A 19,267-nucleotide genomic window follows, 5' to 3' on the forward strand; every position below is an offset into this window, starting at 1 on the left:
CACTGAATAAAAAATAAAATTATCGCCTTTGCTATCACAGAAATAAATTGCATTCTTGTAAATTTTAAGAATATTTCACCATATTACTGATTTTACCATTTTATTCCAAACTTTTGATTGGTAGTGTCCGCATACAATGATGTTTCAAGGCTTTTTGTTTTATATTTTTATTTTGAGGAAGGTTTTGGGATTGTTTTTCAAAATTATTTTTATTTTTAGATCTGTCTTGATTTCTGTAAATATGTTAAACTTTTACCTTAAGTACAATATCAATATATCAAAAAAAAAAAAAATGCACATCATGCACATCAGACAAGGACTGTCTATAAGCTTTTCATCAACATTCAGTAAGGCAAATTGTATATCTTTTTTTATTTAAAAAACTATTTTGCCTTTCCTAGATTTTTTTATGATCCTGTAATTATTAAATATATTTTAAAAGTAAATATATTTCATAGTTTCTCAGTTAAAATGATGTCATAAAAGATCCATGTAAAATAATGATTAAACAAATGCTATTTAAAATAGTTTTAGATAAAGTATAGACATTTTCCAAAACATTTTATGTCAATTCCCCACATACAGATCATAGATCTGTAGTTTTGGGCCTGAACTGCTGCATTAATATTGTTCCTGCAGACTGCAGCAGCTGTGTAGCACACTACAGGATGGCCAGCTAAACAAAAAATGAGAATATCTGGTGATTCAGCAGTTACGCAAAACTCCATTAAATCATCTTGGAGTAGCAATTATTTTAAGTGCCTAAAGCTGTTGGAACAGGGATATCCACTCAAGCACCTGTTTGATCTCAGTATATTGAAAAAGGATGAATGGAAAATTAATAAAAGAGATCTCCTGTTGTGTTCCTAACCACATGTACTTTCATCCACTGTATCATGGAGATGAGACGACGGAACTTTGAGAAGTTCAATAGAACAGTAACTATAGATACAGATGAATAGGTGTCTCTTGAAGCAGTAACAACAGTGATTGCTGAACTGGAGGACCTTCAGTTTAGATCCTGGTTGTAACAATGGTCAGGTTTGTATGTTATGAGGTGATCAGTAGCGGTATTCATAGGGGTCACTGAATCGAAAGGGTTTGATCTCATTGACAGTGCAGTGGAGGTCATGCATGCGTCTCGTTCTGCGCTCTTCCAGCATGAGTCTGCGCGAGCGCTCGCGAGCTGCCTGCTGTTCTGTTCTTTTCTCTGTACGCTTTCGTTTTAGCCACCTGTTGTACAACAGAGCAAGAGGGAAATGCTTTCACATTGGTTTTTAAATACAATTCTCCCTCTGTTTCCTGATTTTAGAAGAGCAATATACAGTATGGTGAACTCACTGTCTGAAGGCCTTCTCACTCTCCTCTCGGCTGTGCAGACAAAAGCCGCTCTCCTTTTCCAGTCTCTTCATCTCCTCTATCTGCTTGTCTTTGAACTGCTGTTCCTGTTTTTTCTGGAGCCAATTTTTATAGGCCTCCTCTGGATCACCACAGTCTCTCTGGCATAACGACAAATTTTATGCGGTTCTTTTGAACTTTCTATTAATGAAAGAATTCTGAAAATGTGTCACGGTTTCCACAAACTATTTAGGGGCACAATGTTTTCAACACTGATAAAAATGAGATATAATATTTTTATAATAACAAGAAACATGTGACACTGACGTCTGGAGTAATAGCTGGTAGCTGATAAATAATAGAAGTATAAAACTATTATAAAAAAATTATAAAATAATATTTAATTAAAAATATACAATGCATAAGGTAATTTTATATATATATATATATATATATATATATATATATATATATAAAAGCATCACAATTACTGGTTAAACGGCTCCCCCTAGGTGGACATACCCTAAAGTTCATCCTTTCCATTTCCTGGGCTTTCTGAACTCTCCTCTCCTCCAGCAGTTGTTCTCTCTTCCTCATAAGCCATGATCGGAAGGCTAACTCATTTTCCTGACGCTTCTGTTCCTCTTCCTCTTTTTTCTTCAACTCATCCTGAAAGGAACCAGAAGAAGCAGAAAGGAGGACAGAACAAAAACAGGAAATCACATCAGTTTTTCTAATACATTACGACAGAAACTGATATGAAAGCCACATCGCACCTCTTTCGCTTGCCTCTCTCTCCGCTGCTGAAGTTTGGCCAGTAATTCTTTCTGCTGTGATGACAGAGTGAAAGTGGCATGTGAAGGAGCTCCATTTGCAGACTGGACCCTGCGCTTGTTGCTATGAACCCATGCTCCCCTTTGGGACGGTCTTGCAGAACTAGGTCTATTTCGGTGCTTCGGTGGAGGTTTGGGAATGTATAGCGTCTCAGTGCCAGGGGGAAAAGGTGAGCTAGAATTTTGCCTCGGTGAGGAGACAGGACTCTTGCCGAGATGGAGACCAGACTCACTTTGCCGTGAAGATGCTCGCTGATTGTCGCTGTGAGAAACCGGCAAGGGAGGAAGCAACCCTTGACTTTCCACCTCCTTTAGACTCACCAGATCAAACTTTCCATCTTTTTCAACCAAAACCCGTCCTTCCTTCGCTCCCTCATTATGTTCATCCTCAGGCTCTCCAATCCCACTCTCCTCTTTTGGAGAGATCGTCAGTCTCTCCATTTGTCCTGATACCTCTTGCTCTTCCTCTAAGTCCCTACAGGAGGCACCATTGCTCTCTTGAGCATCAAACTCTTGTGCAGGCACCACCAGGTCAACCAGAGTGTCCTTAAACTGCAGCCGTCTGCGCCGGCCATGGTCTGGTGGATCCTGGTCCTGGAGTTGTTTGTTAGCCTCTTGAATCTTATCCAAAATATATTTCTTTTCTTCATCGAGGTCTTCGTCGTTCTGTAAATGTGGGGAAGTTTCAATGTCGTCCCTGTCAGGATCTAACGCACCCTCTAATGGCTCCATGGGCGTTGGCCACCTTTCATACGCTTCTTCATCAGCCATTTCCTTGTGTTTGTGTACATCTTCTTCAAGCTCTTTGTCTATCTGAGCTTCAATGTCATCATCGTCAGGATCCTTTGTTGGAGAAAATAAAAAACTGAAAGTGTTTAGTTTGAGAAAACCACAGTAAAACAAGTATTGCATTGTGTGCGTTAAAGGTGTAGTTTACCTGAAAAAGAAGATTCAGTCATTATATATATAGAATTTTCCCTTTTTTTTAATTAACTATGCCGTTAAGGAGAGCATGTTTTCTAAAGGGTGAATCAGATACATAGAGAGTATGTGTTGAATAATGCAGTGCCATGAGACATAGTTCTCTGGGTGAGTGAAAGTGTGTATGGATCTGTGTCAGTGGGGTTGATTTCACACATACAGGTACAGCGTCTGTGTAATGGAATACCACACACCAGAAGACTGTCTTAGAGATATGCCATCATTGCACATTCACACACTCACCTGTTCCTCACTCTTGCTCTCCTCACTGATAAGCCAGTCCAGGTCTTTCTCAAAGTCATCCTCATACTCATCTGGAGTATTCTGGACTGCAGAATCACTCATTTTCTCTTCACTTTCTCCTAAGACACAGCAAATGAAAAAATAGAGCTCATAGAAAAAAAAAATCTCCCTTCTGTTTAGAAAACAAAAAAAGATAATAGAACCATTTTAATTTGACCAAAAATATTTAAGCAACATTTTTGAATGTAAATGATTTTAAATATGTATAATTATTTGAAAAAAATATTAGATTTAATAAAAATTTAATAAAAATAAAAATGTTAGATTTTATCGACAAATTTATTGATCATCCTTAATTCTCACATTAATTTAGTTACATAAAAGCAATTACAATAATATAGGAGAGATACAGAAAGAAAATTCACATAAATGTACAACACACTTGGTTGATTTGTTGGCATGAATGTAGCTAGGGTTAAGTAATATATCATTTCCAAATGCATTACGGCTTTAGATTCAAACTGCTTGGAGTCTCATAAATTAGATGTCAGAGAGTTTCAGAAAGCGAAACACAGGAGTGTAGACATGGAAACAGATCCATAATGAGCAGCATCTGATCCATAATCAGCAAAGGTTATTATAGTTAACTAAAACTTAAACCTTGAAAAAATGTGTTAATTCAAATATAATAACTTGATTTAACTTCATTTATTACAAAGAATTAAAACTAAATAAAAACTAGCTAAACTAAAATAATCATAAAAATAAAAACTACAACAGTATCTTGGTGATACTAAAATAACACTGGTTTACAGAGACAGCTAAAGTAACAATATTCTACATTGCTATCCAATAAAAAAAATTATTTGTAATTCTAAATTGTATTCATTCTTGTTTATTTTACTTTTTTTACTTAATATTTTAAACTTAGACTTTGCAGACGCAGTTTATATAATTAAAGATGAACTTTATATTTAATGTTGTAAATGCCATATATGGCCATTACTGTAAATGCACTGTAATGCCTAAATGATTATAATGTGAAATTTCTGTAATAAAATAACATTTTAACGAGCATTAAGACTAATATTACACCACAAAACCTGGTGGTCTTGTCATTGCATGATATAGTTCACCTATCGTCTGCTTTTAGAATTCAGTTTTATTACTTTCCCGCGCCTGAAAATGTATGCAGCTTACCTCCAAAACTTTAGTATGGTGATGCCTCGCGTTAAGTGCAAAAATAATGAATGATAATTCATTAGCCGGCCTATATATTCAAGAGATCTCTGGTCTCTTCGCGCACCTGTACATTAGAGAGCAGCTCGCTCTAATCCTCTGCTGGCCTCAGCTTCAAAGTAGCATGTAACAACTGTTGCCATAGAGACGCACAACACGGCCTGTCGTGGCAGCGCGCGCATGCGCAGACTCTTTGTAAATGTAGAAGGGAGATCCAGCCAGATTTTATCTGTGATACAGTTAGTGGAAAAACAAAAACGATAAAATACAAAAAAAAAGAATACTTTGGTTTGTTTGGCAAAATCGTTATGAATAAAACAAAAACCTTTATTTCCTTAAAAAAAGTGATGTAAGCAAATAAATCATTTTCTACATCTTTTAATTATACATTATGTGCTTTGGTAATATTTGAATTTTTAACAACCATACCTGTAACGTTTTGCTGACCCTGACACGTTGCCGGCTTTCACTTTTTAAAAAAAGAAAAATCACTAGCACAATGACAACAATTATTGTGCTTTCTTACACTAATAATATTATTTAAAAGGTAAATATACCATGACAGCATGTGAATAATAACTTTAAGGTTCTGGCACTACATTATTAAAATATTTTTTTCCTTTTAATATCTCGGAAGTATCACGAATAGCTCTTATTTTCAAGTTCATGGTAAATGTAGTACCTATAAGATTAAATAAAACACAGTTAATGGGAGAAAAACTCGATTTCCCATAATACACCTCGAATTACAAAAGTCACGACACGCCTCCGCGAACAGAACCGTTGGAGAAGCTACGTGCAAAACTGCATATAGTGACTTTACACCCATTTATGATCCTCATATCAACTGGAAGCTCGTGGACAGTCACAGTTGTTGTCGCTCAGCAGACAAAATGACTTCTATAGCTTTGTGCACAATCAACAGCTCAGCGAGATCAATAGCAAGATTGTGCCAAGTGTCCCGCTCCGCGCATGGTACAGCTGATCTCCACTCTTTCGTAGCCCGTTACTCTACCCTCCGTAAATGTGCCTTTCTTCAGGAAGGAAAATGGTCATTCATAAGAGTGGGAACGAGACAGATGTCTCAAGCATCGCCGGGAAGGATCTCACTCGGACGGTACGGTAGAGGTGTATTTCTGGCTGCCGGGGCAGCAGCTGTCACCGGGATCCTCACGGCAGGTGTAAGTCACTTTCAGCGGGCCGAGATGGCAACGAAGATATCCAAGGTTGATGAAGAAGAGGGGAACATACGGGAGAGATGCAAGTCGTTCATGTCTGTACCAGTCACTGACATCAAGGTCTTAGAGCAGAGGAAAGACGCGATGTCTACGAGAATGGAGATGCTCATCATGGAGACACAGGCTGCGTTCTGTAGAGCCCTCGAGGAGGTGGATGGAGGCTCGTTCAAGGTGGACAGATGGAGCAGGAAGGAAGGTTCGCTCATTTCTGCTTACTTACTTCACTCAATTATATAACGTTGAACTTTTTTTTTTATTGCTTTAGAATTATTGTGTCTGTGTTTCATTTAGAAAACACTTTCAGAGATGCTATGAGAAAAACATAAAATATATTTACGATAACATGTCTATTAGTGGCACTCAAGGCTCAGATAAAGTAGAGCAAACATGATGGTCCAAAGTCCTAATTTATGTTTGGGTCTACAGGTATATAAGAGCCCATTTCCACCACATAAAGGGGGGGGGGGTCATATTTTGGTTAAAGTTCAAATTCTGAGATAAAAAGGAGACATTTTGGTAAATGTATAACTTTTTATAACATAACTTTGACTTTATAATTAATAATTTTGACTTAATATCATAATTGTGACTTTCTGTGTCATAATTATGACTCATAAATGCAACTTTTTCTGTCACAATTATCACTCTAATAATTTTGACTCTTTGTAATGATGATTTTTGTTTTAATTTCTACCTTTTATCTCATTATTTAGACTTTTTATATCTGTCATAGTTTTTCTTAATTTTAACAGTTTGTTATAATTTCTACTTTTTTATTTCTTCTGCTGTATAAATTGTCTCAGATGACGCACTATGCACGTATATGATGCACTATATACTCTTTCATTTCTCTATTAATTTTATAAGGTCATTTTATCATCCAGAAATGGACTTCCATATCTTATTAAAAAAAAAAAAAAACTTTCCTTTCCTTTTAAAACCATAATATGATTGGTTAAGTGTCGGGCTTATTTCAAAACATTTCATTTTGACTTAATTGAGTTAATCAAAACTTCGTAATCATAATGCATCTTAGGTTTGTATTGTTGCATTCTAATTATTATTAAGCTATTATTGTGACAAAGATATGTGCTTTATTATTATATATTCCAACAATCTGCTATATAAAAAAGTTAATCGTTCCATAGATCAGTGATTCCCAACAAGGCTTTGGAAATGGAAAGATTAAGATGTGGCTTTGTTAAGCTATAAAACAGAAGCATTCATACATTAAATATTAGCTAGACGATTTGTGCTGGTGTTACATTGTCACAAAACCGATTGCGTGTTTCTCTTGTGTCTAATAAAGGTGGTGGTGGCATCAGCTGTGTGATGCAAGATGGGAAGGTTTTTGAGAAAGCGGGTGTGAACGTGTCCGTGGTGTATGGGAACCTCACTGAAGAGGCCGCCAAGCAAATGCGCAGCCGCGGAAAAGTCCTGAAAGGGAAAGATGGTGAGAGACTGACTTCCTATTTCGAGGTGAATGCAGAGTGTGACTGAAACCAGTTCCTTATATCTACAGTTCCTTACACTTCTAGTTTTTAATTTTGGAATTTGTTTGAACTGTCAGTGGTCTTAAGGCGTTTACTGTGAAGATTTGTCATGCCTCATGGAGTTAAGGGTGATTGAGAGGACGTGACTTCATGCTTTATTGTTTTTACCGGTTAGCACTATTTCTGTGTTCCAGGGAAGCTGCCGTTCTGTGCCATGGGCGTGAGTTCAGTCATACACCCAAAAAACCCCCACATTCCCACAGTGCACTTCAACTACAGATACTTTGAGATTGAGGAAGCAGACGGTGAGTGTTCTTGCCAAGACTTGGAGGCTGTGAGAAGAGAGATGTTGTTATCTGGGACCACCACCCATCACTTTCTCTATCCATCTCCCTCCTTGTCACAGGCACAAAGCAGTGGTGGTTTGGTGGAGGAACGGATCTCACTCCTGTTTATATTGATTTGGAAGATGCCGCCCATTTCCACAAGACTCTGAAGGAAGCATGTGACAAGCACCATCCTAAATATTACCCAGACTTCAAAAAGTGGTAGGAATCTCATTCCAGTGGTGTGTAGTTTGAATGGGGTGTGTTACAGCTGTTATGGGTGTGTGGTGGATGAGCGTTTTATCTTCTGGGTGGATTTGAACTGTTCAGCAATGATAAGATTTCCCATTATTTGCATTTCCTTTTCTGAGACAGATGCTCATTTAAAAGACAAAAGTCTTTAATATTGCTAGTACTTAATTTTGGTATTTATTTTATAAAAATGTAATTTTCTTAAATATTAGATTAGCACCAGTATTTTCTTCTCTCAAGGTGTGACAATTACTTCTACGTCCGTCACCGAGGGGAGACGAGAGGCATTGGTGGGATCTTTTTTGATGATTTGGATTCCCCCAATCAGGAGGAGGTCTTTAATTTTGTGAAGAGCTGCGCTAAAACTGTGGTGCCTTGTTACCTGCCCATTGTGAACAAACATCTAAACGACTCCTTTACCCCTGAGGAGAAGGACTGGCAGCAGGTCAGGAGAGGCAGGTTGGTTAAAGAGGGAGTCCATACTGATGTAGAGTGATATATATATCACGGTTAGGGTTAGGTGTAGGGTTGGTGTAGGGCCATAGAATATACAGTTTGTATAGTATAAAAACCATTATGCCTATGGGATATCCCCATTTTCACAAAAACAAACGTGTGTGTGTGTGTTCAAAGTTTAGATTAAGAAGTGTTTGTTTTGAGAAAATCTTTTACTTTAATTTAGGAAAGATGCATTAAAAGTTCCATTGTTACAAATTTCAAATAAATGCTTTTTTTCACCTTTTATTAATCAACAAATCCTGAAAAAAGTATCATGATTTCCACACAAATACTGAGCAGCACAACTGTTTTCAACATAAGACATGTTTCTTGAGCATCAAATAAGCTTATTACAATGATTTCCGTAGGATCATATGACACCGAAGACAGGAGCAATAGATATGAGAATGCAGTTTTACAATTATAGGGGTCAATTATATTTTGAAATATATTGAAAACAACAAAATTCAAATTGTATCTCATGCAAATTTAGATGGTCTTCAGTCTAGTTAAATTTCTAAAACAATAATATTCAATAGTCATCATTATTCAATATTTTATATAATCACATAGTTATTACTACATTTGTAATTGCTTTTTGAGTTTAATTTGATGTTTGTCATACATGTCTGTAATATAATGTGTTCAGCAGCTAACCAGATTCTCTTTGTGTCTCTTAGATATGTGGAATTTAATTTAGTGTATGACAGAGGAGTGAAATTCGGCCTGGCCACACCTGGGTCTCGCATCGAGAGCATCCTGATGTCCCTGCCACTTACTGCTAGGTAAAGGACTTCGTAATTAGCAAACACTGTCATGTTAGCAACTGCCTGTTACTATGGATCATCCTTTTGTCATAACATTTTGTGAATTTTTCTTTACTTATATAATTTAAAGAAGTATAATTTTTCATGTTTTCCCTGAACTACACTTATAACACAAGTAAATGTTTTTCCACACCAGAAAGATTTTCACAACCATTTCCAAAAATGAGCTCATATGATAACTACAGACAATAAAGAAAAATGGGATTCCTCTTGATGTGACCCTTTTAAAAACTCACAGTAATGTTTTGCAGTAAACTTAACATTTCAACTGCCTTTATTGTATTAATCTGTTGTTTAATATTACTAACTCACCCGCCATAAATGGTTCATTTCAGGTGGGAGTACATGCACGAGCCCACAAAAGGCACTAAGGAAGCCGAGATGCTGGAGGTCTTACGGAACCCTAAAGAATGGATCTGATTGAGAGGGAGACCAGTTTAACTAGCCATCAGTATTGGCATTATTAGATACCAAACATATCAGCAACTTCAATAAGTACAACACTGACTAAAATAGACAGGACACATTCTCATCCTTTGACTCATTGATTGTTTTCAGTGACTGACTGCAGCACTGCATGATCACTGCCATTGGCTGTATAGATTCACATGAGATGCAGTTTACTCCCGTGACAGTGTTACTTAGTTACAGCTTTGTTTCTGCTTGCACTGCTTTAATCATGACTACTGGTGTATTCCAAACTTGTAATGGCTTTGGTATGCTGTTTTTGAAGGCATGTGTTGATCGCCTATGTCTAGAGGGTCATGTTTACCGTGAGTTGATGCAAGCACCATGCCATTATTGCTTTTCTTACCCTGTTCATTTTTTTGTGCCTCACTTTAAGGTTGTTTTGTGTCCTGTCATGTGCTAACATGTCCTTATACTTGTACTTTTTTTTTTCTTTACAGATATTAAAATAGGAATCAAAATTAGGAGTATTCTCAGGACATTATAATGTTGATATTCTGTGTATTACGAAACAAAATAAAGTTTTTATATGTGGTTTAATCTGGTGTACTGATAAATCTGGTCTATTAATAACTTTTCCTGATATAAAAACTGAATGGTTTGTGTTCAAGATTATTTTAGGCATGGTTAATAATATTTGTCTGATGTCTCCAAGGCAACAGAACAAACTTTGTGTCCATTGCAAGTCACTTTAGCTAGTGAATCTGCTAATGAAGTTAATAAGTCATGACAGAACTACCTCTGTGTGCTTGTTTGCATGGAGGCAAAGTAAATCAGGTAGTAAATGTTGAATTTACACTGAATTTTAAAGCAAGTACATTAAATCTGAAGTTTGTAACTTTTAAAAGGGAATACTGTTAGACTTTTTACATTTTTAGCAGCCATACTAACATTAATCATTCTAACATAATTTGTTACTCAGGACATTCTCTGTATTATCAATGTTGAGAACATTGTTTTTGTGGAAACCATTTACATTTTTTAAGGATTCTTTGAATAATAGAATGCAAAATTTGTTTAAACAATCATTTGTAACCATTTAAAGTCTTCATAGTTACTTTTGATTCATTCTCTGTGTCTTTGTTGAATAAATTAAGTGTATAAGAACAAAAAGGAGTGAAGGCCATTACAACTTTTATTACAAACAAAAGTCAAGCTCAATCATTACAAAAAATTAAATTTGTTCTTAGTACATGATCTATCTCTGAGTAAGGCTTAAGCAATAAACACCACCACAATCACTCTGAACTACCACAGAAACATCAGCCTGCACATGTACAGCAACATCAGTCAAAGTCTGCCAAACATCATCAGACTGGATTTCAAATTATGGTAGACTTATTTCACATTATCTTTAAAAACACAAACAATTTTAGGCAAAGTGAGACCGTTTTGATTTTCACAAAGCTTTGTTGAGTTCATGCTGGTGATGGATTTTCTTGCATATTTATGTCAGCTGAGCATGTTGTTAATTAACTGAGAATATAAACTCAAACCCAAGAGGATAAACCAAACAGCATTTGCCATTTTTTTCTCTAGTAATTTATCACATCTTACACATCGATTAATATTCCTTTACACATCAGTTAATATTTCTTTACAAAGAGCAGTCTGTGCCTTACAAAGTGCATTCACTCATAGTTACTGAATAAGTACAAATGCGTTGAGTTTTCCCTATTTGTGTTCCCTTTCCTTCTCTCTTTTTACACACATACACACACACATGCACACACCTGATATTTAATACTGAATATTTCCTTGAGTTTTTCCTTTTAATTTTTTTTAGGGAACTAGGACAGCTTGTTTCCATAATTGGATCCTAATCTGAAATTCTTGAGGTTTGTGTTTAGTGTAGCTGGGCCTGAAGTGAAAACTATACTCTGAGGTAAATGGTGTCCGCTTGCTGTTAAACACACAGACAAGCCCAACCTGATCATTAGTGTCACATATCCACAATAGTTTTTAATTTCAAGAGAAAAAAATCAGTAACACTTTACCTCAAGTGCATACGTGTTAAAATTCACTGTATGATCTCATGAATAATTGTAACCACAATATTTACCTATTCATTGTTACACTTTTTGAAAATATGCATTAAAACATGATAAACAACCAATTTAAATGTAACAAGGAATCTGCAAATATTGAAATGCATTTTAACTTTGGTTACAATTATAAAACTACATAATGCTTTAAAATGTTTTTTATGAATACCTTTATAATATGTGACCCTGGACCGGTCTTAAGTGTAATTTTTTTTCAAACTGAGATTTATACATAATCTGAAATAAATAAGCTTTTCATTGATGTATGGATTTTGAGGATAGGACAATATTCGGCCGAGAGATACAACTATTTGAAAATCTGGAATCTGAGGGAGCGACAAAAAAATAAAAAATAAATAAACAACAACACATAATTAGAAATTCGCCTTTAAAGCTGTCCAAATGAATTTCTTAGCAATGCATATTACTAATCAAACATTAGGTTTTTATACATTTATGGTAGGAAATTTACAAAATATATTCATTGAACATGATCTTTACTTAATATCCTAATGTTTTATGGTATAAAAGCTATTGCAACAAATATACCCCAGCGACTTAAGAGTGGTTTTGTGCTCCAGGGTCACATATAATAAAAGGTTTCAAGTTAAAGTGTTAGCAAAATGTCATTCTTCGTGGGAGAAGAGTAAGCTAGAGTTACTCAGTTGCCACTAACACTTGCATTGTAAATGCAAACATACTTCAATTCTGAGCGAAAACCACAGTGAGAAAGCAAAAGGGTTGAATCAAACCATGTGTAAAAACAGCCTTCAACACACTCAAAATATACCACAATTCCCTTATAAACAACCAGCATGGTAAAGGTAGTCATATTGTTATTTCACGACATTCTCTAAGAGGTTAGAGAAACAAAACACAAGTTATTTACCTGAAAACAAATCTAAAAGAGAGTCTGCACACAGCTCATCTCCACTTCACACAAAAAGCATGCTTCTAGCTCCTTATTAATTACCTCCACAATGGACAATTCATCTTGCTTGTCCTAGAATTCCCAGCTTGGGATGCTTAATATGGCCATTTAATCCTTGGCCACAATAAGAATAAATTTCACAAGGCTGTGACCATGTAAATTGCTCCAAAGCTATGGAGAGAAAAGAAAGCACTGTTGCATAGACCATTTAGTCTACTATGTTTTGCCATTGAACTCATTGTGGCTCAACTGACATGCCAAACCTTAAGCCACACTTACACAATACAACAGTTCAAGGTAAAGTTCATCCAAAATTGAAAATTTGCTGAAAATGTACTCAACAAGCCATAGATTAGCTTTGTTTATTCATCACATCAGATTTGGAGAAATGTAGCATTACATCACTTGCTCATCAATGGATCCTCTGCAGTGAATGGGTGCCGTCAGAATGTTTTTATTACGGATAGAGGACTGGTAATTTGGCCAGAAGCAATGGTTTAACACATCTTAATGTTGGATTTGTTTCTTACAAACATGCAGCTTTTCACTGCACAATATGTTAACTAGTGGACTACAATCATGTGGATTATTGTGATGGCACCCATTCACTGCAAAATAACTGTTAGTGAGCAAGTGATGTAATGCTACATTTCTCCAAATCTGTTTTATTGAAGAAACAAACTCATCAACATCTTGGATAGACTGAGTTTGATGGATTAAATATTGAGCAAATTTATATGTTTGGGCGATCGATCCCTTTCAGTATTTTATTTTCCGAAATGCAAAACCTCACACATAAACTAAGTGCCCACTTAGTCTGATTCATCATTAACAACCACGATGCTACATAAAATCAGGATTGAATTTGTTTGGTCAATGTTATCAGCAATGCATTATCATTAGTAATTGTTATCCATTTAGCTGAACATGCTAACCAAATCTAACACTTCAACTAGTGGAAAAGAAAAATCAACCCTATATCAAAATTTCAGTGAGGCTGTGAATCCAATGCATTGTGATGTCTATGCAATTCCATAGAGATAGATGGCTTTCGATAAAGGTTACAATGAACCTTGAAGTACAGAATGTCAGTAAACATTCAAATTTACAACTTCCTGAAAATATTGTGCATTTTTTCCCTCTGAAACTGATTACTTACAATTATGTTTTAGTTGTCCAATGAGAGGCCACAACTGACCAAATATTCAGTTCATTTGTAAGATGTTCTGACACTCATAGGATTTACTAACTTACAGTACTTTGTCTCTGGATTTGGACTAGGATTAGAATTCATGCGGTTATGAGTTCTGTGAAAATCTCTGAAGTCAACGCAATTCAAAGTTTTAACAATGTAACGGTACTAAGAATAATGTTATTGCATAAGTTGTTTTCTCTTCACATTAAGTAAAGAAGTTTAGCTGTTCTGCTAGTGCTGGAGTTGAAAAGCCTGTCATTTTAGTAGTGAAGTTGTAAAAAAATACTTCTAGTACTTAAAAAATAAACGGCCAAACGTGTTCACATCCTGCAAAAACATCAGCTATAAAAGAGAAGAGAGACACAGCCGGTAAGGAATGACAGGGTTTACAGTATTGCTATCAAAATGCATCCCTACATGAGAGTGGATAACATGCCTGGAAGACCCGTCACTTTCCATGGGAGATGATAACCGTGTTACTGATGATGTCTTCATATTGTGGTGGAGGCTCTGCTTCAATCTGTATATCTGTATGGCCCACAGCTTCTTCATATGAAGGGGGAGGGTCACCCCGACTGCCCCGCCCAGGTGTGAGGTCAGCGCCTGGGTAGGCGGGGCTACTGTGGGCACTGATCTCTGAGTGAGGACTGATGTCAGGATGGTAGTCCCGACCCCACTGGTCCATTGACACCACTGACAGGGTTGTGTCTCTTTGTGGGCGCCCAATGGCAGGACTCTGCTGGGATCTTTTGCGTGAGTGGCATCTCCAAACTGTGATGGAAACTGCAGCAATGAGCAGCAAAACCAGCAGCAGGGGTAAGATCAGGTACAGGGAATGAACGCCACCAGCGATGGACTCCAGTCCTCCAGGCCTGGGGCTACTTTCACGCTGGTACTCCTCCCAGAATCGCCTCTGTAAGGGTGAATAAAAACAATTAGATTAGGACGTTGTCTGAATTAATGCAGATAATAAGTACAACAAACTCGTTTGTATTGAAAACAAAAACCACACCCTCTTCAATGTCATAAAGACCGATTATCAAGACTTTGCACACCAACACAAAGCAATGACTGTGCACCACAGAACTGACCTGAAAATGCCTTTTGAATGACAATTCTGTTTCTGAATTTGAATTAAAATAGCAAACATGACATAGAATTGCATTTCAAAACATTTCAGACTGTAGGTATAAGTAAATTAATTAAATTAAAGAAATTATGGAGAAAATGTTTAACTTTTAAAGTTTGTTAATGCAAACTTTGAATCTTGACTTGTTTAAAAGTTTTGAAGAAAGTAAAAAAAAAAAGCCCTGAAGTTTGAAGGACAAATGGACAGAGAGAATGACAGATTGAAATGATGCCTTATAGAAATTTGCATTCAGTTATTCTATCGTGTTTTCTATCTGAACACTTCATTGTCCAGAATTAGGGCTCCACAATTAATCCAAATTAAATCACAAAGGCAATAAATTAGGCAGAAGCAGTGATTGTCACATATATGTATCAGTAAAGCACAAAAATATTTATCCAAAGGCCAGAGGGCGCTCTTGTGCTGAAAATCCAAATATGCCCCAAAGAAGAAATCCGCTGCAGCTGAATAAACAGAAGATTGAATCACTGTCATTTATTCAACCTGACTAATAAACACATGACTACAACAATATACGTTTTATCTGAGTTCTTCTTATAATCTTCATCATAATAAAGTACATCTATAATGAAATACTAATAGACATAGCCTCTATCACTGCTTAGAATGCAATTAAATATTGTGTGCCTTAATTACTCTGTTTAAGAAGCCACATCATCTCACCGAAGGATTTATTTTAAACACTTGACTGACATTATGAAGTGAATTTGTAGTTAAAATGTTTTTAAATATGGTATTTTCACGTGCTCTCAGATGGAGCAGCATTTACTACACAGAGCCGAAGTTCACAGAGAAGATACGCAAACAGCTGTCATTATCACAAACTATTTTGCCGATTTCATAATCCTACAATTATATTGTCTGCGATTATGAAAATGCTTTTTGAACTACAATTCAGTTCCTGAATTTAAATTAAACTAGCAAACATGATGTAGAATTGCATTTCAAACTATTTCAGAATGTAGGAAGTTTAAATGAATTAAATTAAAGAAGTTATGGAGAAACCAAAATGTATTTTTAACTTGTAAAGTTTGAGGCAAACTTTGAATCTTGAGTTGTTTAAAAGAACCGGCTTTACTGACTAAACGCGCATAACAATCGCGTTAGATTAATCATGCAGCCCTATCCTGAATGTATTACATTTTGTTACAATTTAGTAAATTCTTCTTCCAATTCATGATTCAAAAGGAAGCCTGAATGCCTGAGGCTGAAGGCTTTATGAGGTTTTACACCTAAATAAAATCTTGAAGGTTTAACATTTGAAAATCAATAAATAAAGAGTGCCATATATTTTTATCTTGTCATTTTAAAGTTTTACTATAAAATAAAGTGACTGTTATTTATTTTCCTTAAATTCTTTTGATTTTTGATTTAGTACAAATAACAATAAGCCATTTTTGACCAAATGTGCTTTTTCAATCACAATCATCAGAGAGAGAGAAATAAATAAATAAAAACATATAATTATATTTTTCCCCCAAATCATTCAGCCCTACCCTAGAATCAACAAGGGCACACATTACGTAAAAACATACTGACTTTATCACTGTTCTGTTATTTTGTGTAAACAGTGTAAATGCCCACAAACATCTTTCAACTGAATGATGCATAATTAACCATCCTGAGAAAATGTGTACCCACTGAGCCTTTTCCTGTCGATAATGCTCACTTCCTGCCTAGAGGAAATGCCTCAGACTCGAATGGCAAAAGTTGTTTTCAAGTTCATGCGAAAACATTAACATGCATCTACTCCAAACTCACCGTTTTCTCATCATTCTCAAATGCCTCCCTGGCTTCTTCATAACTGCAGATTTCCTCCCTGCATTCCCGCTGAATGTTCCCTTGTTTCATCTCCTCCAAGAAGAAGTTTGCTCTTGGGAGCCTCCGCAGCACCGAGTGCGCGGCATCTGCTGGCAGGAACACTGGCAGAGATACAAACAATAAGCTCCAGCACAGAAACGAGGGGGGTTATGACCAACAAAGTGACTTGTGGCACAGGGAAGCTTGTGAAAGAGTAGCCTACTGTTCCTCATCATTGAGAGCGGGAGAAATAAAACAGATGCTATATTGTGATGCATAATTATCTGATTAGGCGTGGATTAAATATTAGAAGCACTATATAAGTCAAGACCCCTGTTGACAATCTGTGACTAATACTAATGGGAAACTATTGGCAGGAAGATGCATCACCGTTATGTGACATCCATGAGATCACAAGCTGGCTCAGCATACACACCCACTACATATCTTAGCAACGTTAAGAAACAAAAAGGCATCCTTGAATATATCACAGTTTCTGGCAGAAATGAAAACTATAAAAAGACTCACCGGCTCCCATGATTCCTGCAGCTTTTCAAAGAAGTCAACTGGACCTTGGGAACGACAGAACAGAAGACCAGATTTAATCAACGACCACCCATTTACAGCATTTCACTTTTGCTCAAGCATTTTCACTTTCTCTAAACAAAGTCAAAACAACAGCAATATTCTCGATGAAATTCGGCATTAGACACTACAGAGCAGTGTTCATATGTTAAATCACAATAAATATCACAAAACTGTCCAAAAACATCAATCATTTTGTATGGCTCAAGGATTGTTAGCTTAACGTACTAACGTTAGCATGAACAGGACACAGTCAACCATTATCAGCACACGAATAAAAACTGGTATGTTTTTGACGAGCACAAAACGACTGTTACTTCACAATACAGAAACAAAAAGCTGCCGCGTAGAAACGAAAAAATAAAATGAAAAACATGAAAGGCATACAAAATTGTTCGTTAAATCAATCCCTATACGTTATGACTATCGACTGAAGCTTGTCGATGCGGTCTTATACATAAAAACGGCACAAATTAAAATAACCATCGATGCACCCAAAACTATGTGTTTTGTTTATAATAATTAGAAAAGGCTACAACTTTAAATTAGATGAACAAAATAAACAAAAACTGTTTACCCGTTTCCACCCAAACGTGTAGACCGTCCCAATGTCCTGATTTGGCGCATGCGCAGTCAGGAGTCAGAATTAACTGGATAGGAACGAACCATGGAACGAACTCTAGTAATACTAAGTCGTTGACGCGAACATACAGGGGTATGAGTGGAATTAAAGAACAATAACGATTTTTTTATTTGTAGACATATGACACAGGAAGGAATAAGTAATGTTTATATGGGCTTTTTAGGTAATAATCGCTTAGCAGAAAACACAGTGAATGTGAGAAACAAGTGAACTAGCCTATATAAAAGCTAGATCTTAATTAGTTGTGATTAACAGTTTATTCCGCCGGTTGTGCCTATACAAGGTCTTAACTGTTGCTGTTTATCTCATGTTTTTCCACAGTTTAAATTTAATTTACATTACAGTGTGCTTCAAAAGTAGGCTACATTTGCAGGCTATCAAAAATCAACGCAATGGATTTTTTTTCGTGTTAAAAAATACAAATAAACAAGTAGCCTGGCCTAAAAGCAATAAAATGAAATATATAATAAATAATAAAAGGCATAAAATAAATAATAATAGGCATACATAAAAAAGTATTACATTTAAACAAAAGTTATTAAGATAAACAAATGATGAAGAATGTGTTATAAGTTTAGTGATGGACATACAGACTCATTTACTGTCCCTGATATTGTGGTGGACGTTTACTGCTATCAAAGTAATTTTGCTCATTTTCTAATTAACAGGGATTTAATAACTCAGTGTGTGTCTTTTTGCACTATTATCTTGAATAATGTCTTTTTGGGGGCTATAGCTATCATTTTCTTCTCTCTCTCTGATTAGAATCGGCAATCAATGATGAGTTGCTAGAAAGCACATTTGGCCTAGCCTATGTCTTTAAACACACTTTTATATTCTGTATATAAAGGTCAGATATTATTCATTGACTCAGAGAAGAGGCTGTTAAATGTGACTATGTAACTGAGGCAAGTTTGAATTTTGAATATCTAACCTTGACAGGGAACTGTATGACACAACATAAAAGAGTGCAAAACACACACAGTATATCAATCTCTATATTATTACTGTCTCTTTCACATAACCCTTGATAATGATAATGTAAAAAAATAAAAATAAAAAATAATTTATTGGACTGAATAGATGAGAGGAGAAAAAGACAAAAATAAATAAACAAATAAAAACTGCCAGTCTTTTACATTCTAAATGAATTATTCACCTTCAAGGCAACCCAGTATTTCT

The 19,267-nt window shown here is 35.9% G+C and overlaps 3 protein-coding genes across 4 annotated transcripts; 1 reads left to right on the forward strand and 2 right to left on the reverse strand.

Annotated features, from left to right (window-relative positions):
* Nucleotides 1-171: 171 nt before the first annotated feature.
* Nucleotides 172-5,251, reverse strand: LOC113107968 (coiled-coil domain-containing protein 181-like). 2 transcript variants are annotated; one of them, XM_026270804.1, is made up of 7 exons: nucleotides 5,064-5,251; nucleotides 4,596-4,863; nucleotides 3,396-3,514; nucleotides 2,115-3,014; nucleotides 1,861-2,007; nucleotides 1,342-1,499; nucleotides 172-1,233 (listed from the first exon to the last, which is right to left on the reverse strand). In XM_026270804.1, the coding sequence occupies exons 3-7, from the start codon at nucleotides 3,495-3,497 to the stop codon at nucleotides 1,062-1,064; spliced, it is 1,479 nt and encodes a 492-aa protein (XP_026126589.1). In that variant the 5' UTR covers nucleotides 3,498-3,514; nucleotides 4,596-4,863; nucleotides 5,064-5,251; the 3' UTR covers nucleotides 172-1,061. The 2 variants fall into 2 exon arrangements, with proteins under 2 accessions (XP_026126589.1, XP_026126590.1); XM_026270805.1 differs by having other exon boundaries at nucleotides 4,702-5,251.
* Nucleotides 5,252-5,380: 129 nt separating this feature from the next.
* On the forward strand, nucleotides 5,381-10,276 carry LOC113107972 (oxygen-dependent coproporphyrinogen-III oxidase, mitochondrial-like). Its single transcript, XM_026270813.1, has 7 exons — nucleotides 5,381-6,068; nucleotides 7,182-7,325; nucleotides 7,560-7,670; nucleotides 7,772-7,913; nucleotides 8,184-8,402; nucleotides 9,122-9,226; nucleotides 9,604-10,276. The coding sequence occupies exons 1-7, from the start codon at nucleotides 5,528-5,530 to the stop codon at nucleotides 9,686-9,688; spliced, it is 1,347 nt and encodes a 448-aa protein (XP_026126598.1). The 5' UTR covers nucleotides 5,381-5,527; the 3' UTR covers nucleotides 9,689-10,276.
* Nucleotides 10,277-13,161: 2,885 nt separating this feature from the next.
* LOC113108000 (transmembrane gamma-carboxyglutamic acid protein 1-like) lies at nucleotides 13,162-18,086 on the reverse strand. Its single transcript, XM_026270848.1, has 4 exons — nucleotides 18,020-18,086; nucleotides 17,386-17,429; nucleotides 16,819-16,979; nucleotides 13,162-14,820 (listed from the first exon to the last, which is right to left on the reverse strand). The coding sequence occupies exons 2-4, from the start codon at nucleotides 17,393-17,395 to the stop codon at nucleotides 14,356-14,358; spliced, it is 636 nt and encodes a 211-aa protein (XP_026126633.1). The 5' UTR covers nucleotides 17,396-17,429; nucleotides 18,020-18,086; the 3' UTR covers nucleotides 13,162-14,355.
* Nucleotides 18,087-19,267: the final 1,181 nt, after the last annotated feature.

Source organism: Carassius auratus, chromosome 8 (assembly GCF_003368295.1).
Source record: "Carassius auratus strain Wakin chromosome 8, ASM336829v1, whole genome shotgun sequence".
Taxonomy (NCBI): Eukaryota; Metazoa; Chordata; class Actinopteri; order Cypriniformes; family Cyprinidae; genus Carassius; species Carassius auratus.

What these genes read in the sequence shown, in the direction of transcription:
- LOC113107968 (XM_026270804.1), bottom strand. Translation starts at nt 3,497, where the DNA reads ATGAGTGATTCTGCAGTCCAGAATACTCCAGATGAGTATGAGGATGAC. An exon ending in TGGAAAGGATGAACTTTAGG is followed by an intron (nt 1,500 to 1,860) that starts GTATGTCCACCT and finishes TCGTTATGCCAG; the next exon opens with AGAGACTGTGGTGATCCAGA. An exon ending in AGTGAGAAGGCCTTCAGACA is followed by an intron (nt 1,234 to 1,341) that starts GTGAGTTCACCA and finishes GTTGTACAACAG; the next exon opens with GTGGCTAAAACGAAAGCGTA.
- LOC113107972 (XM_026270813.1), top strand. Translation starts at nt 5,528, where the DNA reads ATGACTTCTATAGCTTTGTGCACAATCAACAGCTCAGCGAGATCAATA. An exon ending in AGTCCTGAAAGGGAAAGATG is followed by an intron (nt 7,326 to 7,559) that starts GTGAGAGACTGA and finishes TCTGTGTTCCAG; the next exon opens with GGAAGCTGCCGTTCTGTGCC. An exon ending in TACCCAGACTTCAAAAAGTG is followed by an intron (nt 7,914 to 8,183) that starts GTAGGAATCTCA and finishes TCTTCTCTCAAG; the next exon opens with GTGTGACAATTACTTCTACG.
- LOC113108000 (XM_026270848.1), bottom strand. An exon ending in TTGAGAATGATGAGAAAACG is followed by an intron (nt 14,821 to 16,818) that starts GTGAGTTTGGAG and finishes TCACCCTTACAG; the next exon opens with AGGCGATTCTGGGAGGAGTA.